General features: G+C 38.5%; 1 protein-coding gene across 2 annotated transcripts in view; it reads left to right on the forward strand.

Annotated features, from left to right (window-relative positions):
• The window catches only part of Ndufa12 (NADH:ubiquinone oxidoreductase subunit A12), a 31,542-nt gene extending 28,568 nt beyond the window's left edge, over positions 1-2,974 (forward strand). The window contains exon 5 of one of the 2 annotated variants that reach the window (XM_046419394.2): positions 2,696-2,832. Coding sequence is in view for 1 of the 2 variants with exons in the window: in XM_046419393.2 (XP_046275349.1) it covers positions 2,696-2,876 (181 nt within the window). In the remaining variant the exon portion in view is untranslated. Of the gene's footprint in view, positions 1-2,695 lie in introns of both variants that reach the window. The other variant, XM_046419393.2, reaches the window with a different exon arrangement.
• The last annotated feature ends 4,777 nt before the right edge of the window (positions 2,975-7,751 follow it).

The raw sequence follows: 7,751 nt of genomic DNA on the forward strand, positions 1-7,751 counted from the left end.
TTTTCTTGGGTAAATTTCCAGTAGATCCTTAGAATACATTGTCAAATTCTAAAGAGGAAACCCAATGGGATTTTGAATCAGATTGCATTTAATTAAATAATAGTTACTGTGCTAACAAGATTTGATTTGGTCATCTTGTATTGAATTATGTATGGTTTTTTAATTTGTTAAATTTATTTACGTCATCCTGTGGTTTGGATGGATTTGGTGTACAAGATTACAGTAATTATGATTTAATATCTTTGTTTCTAATTATTTTGACACAACTTTGATATTTGAATACTGAGTTACTCCCAAAATGTAATACATTTTCATTATATTCTTCTCTTTTGTAACTTTTCCATTTTTCCCAGTCTCCCTATTTGTCTCACTGACTTTATTATGTTTAAGTAATTTTATTTTTTTGTCTTTTAAGATAATACCAGTGATTAAAAAAAAATTGAAGTCAGTCGAATGCCAAGCAAAACAGAATTTTCTAGACACTGCTATTTGTACATTAACATCTTTACTTAGTTGGAATAAAAATGACTGACTTGAGCCAGGAGTGGTGATACATGCCTGTATTCCCAGTGAAGGCTGAGGCAGGAGAATCGCCAATCCAAGGCCAGCCTCAATAACTTTACAAGGCTCTAAACAACTTACCAAGACTGGCTCAAAATAAAAAGAGCCGGTGATGTGGTTCAGTGGTTAGGCACTCCTGGATTCGATCTCTGGTAACAAAATAATAGTAATAATAAATTTTTAAAAAATTTTAATAACCCAGTTGAAAATCTGTTGCAAATAAAATTCTTGGTGTGGAAATCTAAAAGTTAAAATTTCTTGTCCTTTATTTAACAACAGTAACAACAGAAGGGTTATTATACTAGCCTTACAGACTATAATCAGTGTGTTTCTTGTCTTTATTTTAAAACTACCGTAATGAATATAGACTGTCATCTCCTCATCTCCTGTCTTTTGGGCTGTAGCCTTGCTAGAATAAACATTTTCAGATTTTATGTATTGTGATATATACATTATCTTTTACTTGTACATTTTCTCTCTCTCCATGAGTTTTTCATTTCCTGTCTTAAGAGACCTAATAGATACATATATAAGCTTTGAACTGTGGCTTCTCAAATATTTTAACCTTCAAGTGTCTTGACAATTATTTGAATAAAAGTGTTTATTTCTTAAGCTGACTCACCAAGCTCACGTAAAGCCCTTTGATAAGTGACAGCCTTGCTTTTCATAGCTACCTCCTCTGGGTGGTTAGTGGAGCCTGTCTCACCTGGATCAGTTCAGAGGGTTTCAGTGCTCTGTTAACAGTTGTGGCTTATTGGTCCAGGTCACTTCAACAACCCCCGTTTCCTTCAGAGGATATAATGCAGCTCGTACAGGCTTCTTCATTCTTCACTGAGTTAGCTGATCATGATGCAGTTATCTTCAGACCTTACTATAATAGCTGTCATGTGTATCTCTGTTTTACTGGTTTTACCTAGCTATGTCTGTCAGTTATTGCTAGCAGACTTTCTTCAGCCTACATAGTATTATAAATTTTGCTCATTAGCTTTAGCTTTATTCCAGTGAAACCTCTTCCTCTTATCCTTTTCTCTGCAGCTGGATAATTGCCTTTTTTCCCTTGGAGCTGCAGTTCTGTGTCTGTTCCCATCATTTCTTTTCTCCATAGGGTCATTGCTGTCTTGTGAGCTCCAGGTCTTGGATGATCTGATGAATTCTCTCTCCCACTTCTTTTCCATATAAATTTCTTGGCTTAGCTTCCTGCTTGATTCTAAATGTTTGTCTCTTGAACTTTGATTCCTCCTTCTCTGTCATTAGCAATGTCATCACTGTCTCTTTCCTTTCTTCTCCATGTACTCAGCTTTTAGGCCAGATTTCTCACACTTCCCCTATCAAATAGCCTTTAGAATTAGATTGTTAAGCACTTATAACCAAAATAGTTGTGAATTTGGGGGCTGTGATTTAATATTTTAAATTGTATATGTTAGGGGCTGGGATTGTGGCTCAGCGGTAGAGCGTTCACCCAGCACACGTGAGGCGCTGGGTTCAATCCTCAGCACCACATAAAAATAAAATAAAGGTATTGTGCCCAACTATAACTAAAAAAAAATTTTAAAAAAATTGTATATGTTATAGTGTTTGGACTCAAACTGGAGTTAAAGATGCACACAGAGACCCTCTTAATGTAGCAAGACCCTCTTGTGCAGCAAGACCCTCATGGATTTTGGACCATAGCTTCATGAGCCAGAGTGTCATGAGCATACTGAAAATTCAGAATCAGCCACTAGCATGTAATGCTAGTTCTGTATTTAATCAGCTCTAAAATAATTTTCACATTTATGATTAAGATATGTATTATAGTTGACAGTCTGTCATAATTTAATTGGCCAAATATTTTCCTTCTGAGAAACACATAAAATAATGATATATCTGAACATTGATGATTCTTAGATTTGATGAAATACAGTAATGATAATAATAAAAATTTTTGTAGATGCTTTATTTATATTACCTCATTTGATCCTTACACCATCTATAGGAAGTAGTGATGTTGAGTTGAAATGAAAGCATAGAGAAGTTCAGTGAGTGAGTATTGGAGTTGAGATTTTAACCCAAATAACAAAGTTGCTCTAGAGCTGCCATGTTAACCTTCCTCCCACAGTATGCCTCTCATAACAGTTTCTTCCACCTCTTTAAGGCATCGTTGGCTTCACTGTATGACCGATGACCCTCCAACAACAAAACCACCTACTGCTCGAAAATTCATTTGGACAAACCATAAGTTCAACGTGAGTGGCACTCCAGAACAGTATGTACCTTATTCCACCACCAGAAAGAAGATTCAGGAATGGGTCCCACCTTCAACACATCACAAGTAAAGACAGTGAAAATCGGTTTCAACATGTAACATATGGGACTTTTCATGAATTTGCACTTTTCCTGCTTACCATTAACTTGAATAAAATTGTTTGATCAAGTAGTGTCTTTTGTGCCTTTTTGCCCTTAACTCTGTCATTCATTTCTTAACTTTGTCATTCATGAACTGCAAAATAGGAGCTTACCAGCGTAGGTAATTAAAGTAGATGTCAGATAGGTGGCTGCCTGGTGTAGAGTTCCCCATTTTCTGAAAACAGCTCCAGTGGTTGTGTTTGTGCTTTGTTATTTACTTAGTCATTACCTTTACTGCATTGCTGGCTGATAGGGGAAGACTGACACCCAAGCTGAGCCAAGCAGATTTTCTCATGGAAATTTAAAACTTAAATGGAGAGACAGAAAGACAGAGACTTTAGAACTGTGTGGCTTTTTTTTTTTTTTTTTTTTAAGATGCTTTTATTGTAGCTCTCTAAGGAGAAGGTCATCAGACATTTCCTCTTTCCTGGGTTTGGGTTCTTTAACATTTTATTTTAATCTGTGAATTATCTCTGGCTCCAGTCCAATATATTCTTATTTCTTTGAGGGAGAAATCCAGGCATCAGTCATTTTTAACTGCCCACCCATTTGCAGCTAAGGTTGTGAACTACTAAGCTGAAGAAGTCAACATCCAAAAGCAGTTCAGAAACTCTTCTGTAGTCATAAGAAGCAATAGTTGCTCACAGCCTTATCCAGACTTTATATCCCATACCCAACTGGATCAGGCTGAATTGTATCTCAGGAGATACTATATTCATTGTGCTGTTTTGGGCAGCTGTCTGCAGTTTGCTGTTGGCTAATGTAACATAGAACCAGACACTAAAAGGCAGCCAGCCTGTGCTGGATTGAGATTTCACATGCTCTGTTAATCTACCATTTTACCAACTCCTCTGTCAAGGCCCAAAGCATTGTTTTGTAATGTCACTAGAAATAAATTGACAAGACAAACTTGTGAATAATTAGAAGTTCTTAACCCTTGATTCAAGGACTACTATAATAATAAATATAGGTACTACTATAATAATAGATAAGGCCCTTCCACCCAGCCACTTTCTCAAGTGAGGTGTACTTGGAAAATAGAAATATTCCCATTTTTTAGTTAGAACTAATTTGGGGGTGGGATTGAAAGTACTATGGCCAACTGGTCAGAACAGAGGCTTAAGGGAGATGAATAGAGTTTGAACCCCATTTCACTATAAGCCTGATGGTACAGTGAACACATACATACCTCTATCTCACAGTTTATTTCCTCAGAGTAGAAGTGATGGACATCCTTTGCAGAATCTGAACATTGGCTCCCTGCTCTGAGGAGTAAGTGTCCCTGTGGTAGAAGGGCCAAAGGCAAGTCAGGGAAATGTTCCCTCCTCTTGTGGTTTGGATACAGCTTGAGGGTGTCCCCCAAGGGTTTTTGTGTTAAATTTGAATCTCCATTGTTAAGTATTAAGAGAGTAGAAACTTACTGTGACTATGATGTCTAGAGGTCGGGTCTTTAGGAGGTGATTAGGAGTTAATAAGGCCATCAGGGTGGACCCCCATGATTGTATCTGGTTGCTTTATAAGGAGAAGGAAAGAGGCTAAAAGGGATACGTCTGCAAGCTTCTTGGCTATCCCTCCACAAGCTTCTTGGCTGTGCCCTCCACTACCAAACACGAGCAACGCTGCAAGCAAGAAGCCAGCAACAGATGCTGTCCATCTACCTTAGTAGAGCTGTGAGCCAAAATAAACCTCTTTGCTTTATAAAGTTACTCAGCAAAGAATTGACTAATATGCCTTGCTATCAAAGAATAAGTGAAAAGGCAATGTATCTTTGAGATAATTATAGAAATCAATAGAACCATCAAAGGGTAGAAAAATACAAATGTGGTAATTCCTATTATATTCTCACGTGTACAGTGTACTTCCAGGTGATTGATGGGAAAGATTGGTAGGTCATGGAGAATGGCAATGGTCTGCAGTGAAACCTAATCTTGAGATGACCAGGATTAAAGCTGCTATTGCTGACATGGTCTCTATTGAAACAAATTAATACAGCTTCTGACATTCTGTATGTAAGTCTTCATCTACTTCATGTTTTATCCAGTTTGGTTTGTATAGTTAACCAGCCGTTGTTTGCTTTTACCTGACAGGGACAGAAATACAAATCTGACCCAATATTTGTTACATGAGGATATTTAATGCCTCCCCAAATAATGAGCTGTCACATTAGTTCACTACACTGATACAGAGCAACAAATCCCGGATACCCCAGGATATAGGCATGCCAAAAGCTGGGATCTGAATCTCATGGAAATAGAGTAACTTGACTTCTTGGTGAAATTCTGAGGGATTCAGGGGTCTAGGACATATTGAGATAGCCCCTTCCATGGTCAGGACAAACTGCTGCACCTAACCCTTCTATAACCAGGAAAGGCACAACACCTTGTGCTACCCTGGAGTTTTCAAGACAATAGCATACAGGTGTTTCCCTGAGAACCTGGGCCTCCCACATGCTGAGCTACATCCTCAGCCACATATAGGTGTTTTTATTCATTTACCAGTGGACCCAAAAAGCTGGCAGAGTAAATCATCCCTTTATGTAACCTGGCAGTCCAAGCCGCTTTGTTACTCAGCTCTCTCCAGGTATCTGGTATTTACTGAAGTTAGAGATAAACCTGTAGGGGATTCAAGGGAAGCCCACAGGATTTGGGAGTAGGGCCATACTTGCTTCAAAATTACTATTTTTAAAAAATATTTTTCCCTTAGTTGTTGATAGATCTTTATTTTATTTATTTATACGTGGTGCTGAGAATCCAACCCAGTGCCTCACACCTGCAAGGCAAGTGTGCTACCACTGAGCCACAGTCCCAGCCCAAGATTACTATTCTTTTTGAGAAAAAATGCCAATTCACTACTGGGGATGTTGGAGATGATGGGATACCAGGTGCTCTCTAATTCAGTTGCTTAGAGTCAACCATTTCCAGTAGCACTCCATCACTTGACTGATAGACAGGACCACAAAGGCACATTTAGTGTCAGCAGGTTCTGCCCACTCTGTCCATGCCTTTGACTCCCCTATACCTATACCTTTGCCATTGTGGTGAGTTACTGTCCAATTAACTGAAAATTAAAAAGGCAAGCCTGGCTTGTAGGCATTAGACAGTGTGTAGGACCAACTACAAGTATATTATATTATTGTGTATCACAGTCCCCTTCGAGTCCTTGTCTTAAAGGACAACAGAGGACAAACATCCCAGGATTTTAAGTAATACTTTTTTTTTTTTTTTGTACTGGGACTTGAATCCAGGGACATTTTACCACTGAGTCAGCTATTTTTTTTTTTTTAATTTTGATACAGGGTATCTTAAGTTCCTTAGGGCCTTGTTAAATTGCTGAGGCTGGCCTCAAATGTAAATCCTCCTGCCTCAGCCTCCCGAGTTGCTAGAATTACAGACATGTACCACCATACCCTGCTCTTAGCAATATCTTTTATCTGTACGTTGACTTGAAGGAAACAAGACCTGAGGTCAGGATCTATAATCACTTGCTAGTCAGAGACTTGAAGAAAGCAACATTGAAGATTACTATAAAAGTTTGGGAAGCACTTAAAAAATGAACCTTCAGAATTAAACCTATCATCCTATAACTCAGCCAGGTACTTACTGAGACCACCTCGGGAGAGCAAACCCTCTCAGTATCTGCTTCTGGGGGTCCCCAACATAAACACTAAGCCCAGTGGTGAAGGGACAGCAGGTTCATTTCACTGGACATCTTCCATTTGGAAGGGAGTGGTGATCTGTTTCCATGAAAATAGGTGCTTATTCTGAATTTAGATCTATGAAATTTCCTTATCATGTGTTGGCCAAGATCAGCATTTATGGGCTAACCATGCCTGCTGCATTGTCATAGCCACAGGACAGTGCCCTTGGCCACAAAACATACTTCACAGATAAAAGGCAGTTGTTGAGTCCTGCCCTGCTCATGTTGGAGGCATGCCCTAGGACCTCCCAGACGTCTTTCTCGTTTCTCCCTCTGCTGCTCATGATGTGATGATGCTAGCCTCTTTCCATTCTTCAAAATGCCGGGTTCAGTCTTGTCCTGGGGGCTTTGTCCTTGCTTTTCTTTCTGCCTGGCCTAGTAACATTTGTGTTGCTCCCTCTTTTCTATTATTGATGTCTCACTTTACAGTTACACCTCCTCAGCAGGATATTCTGTGTCTATTTAGTCTAAAGCAGCCCCTGTTCTTATTTATATAAATTTCTTTTTAAATTTTTTTTTAGGAGGAAAAAAAACCAAGAGTACCTGGGAATATCTGTGTATTCAACATTTACTGAACACTAGTCACTATCCACTATATACACCATAGAAATAGACAATGAAGTAGAGAAGTATTGATCAAATGTAATCATTTTATTAGAGGTGAGATAATGACTAGAATGAAACAACAACAGCACTTAACAGCAAATTCTGAAACTTCAGAAAGTAAAAGCTCTTTGGGGAATAATATTAAAGCATGCAGATAGTTATAGGAAATGTAAAGTTACATTGCCAGTTTTTGTAGGAGAAAAAAAAAACACTAATTACCATGTTGGCATGTTTTATTTCCCAAAAGATTGGTGACCTCCATACCTTCATCTTGCTCCAAGTCATACTTCTGTGTATAGAGAAGTCCTATTTATGATGCTGTTCTCTAACACAACTTAATCAGGCACTGGTACCAAGTGACTGTGAGTATGAAATGCAGTTACATCCAAAGTGGGCCGTAATCCAACTATATCTGTCAGCTCTGGCTCCAGGAAGGTGATGTCTGTGTGTGTTACTAAGATTTATGAATATAAAGGAAATACAGGAATGGACACGTGGTGGTA

This window comes from Marmota monax, unplaced genomic scaffold (assembly GCF_021218885.2).
Source record: "Marmota monax isolate L192 unplaced genomic scaffold, Marmota_monax_Labrador192_F-V1.1 WCK01_AAM20220418_F8-fsc00036, whole genome shotgun sequence".
Classification (NCBI taxonomy): Eukaryota; Metazoa; Chordata; class Mammalia; order Rodentia; family Sciuridae; genus Marmota; species Marmota monax.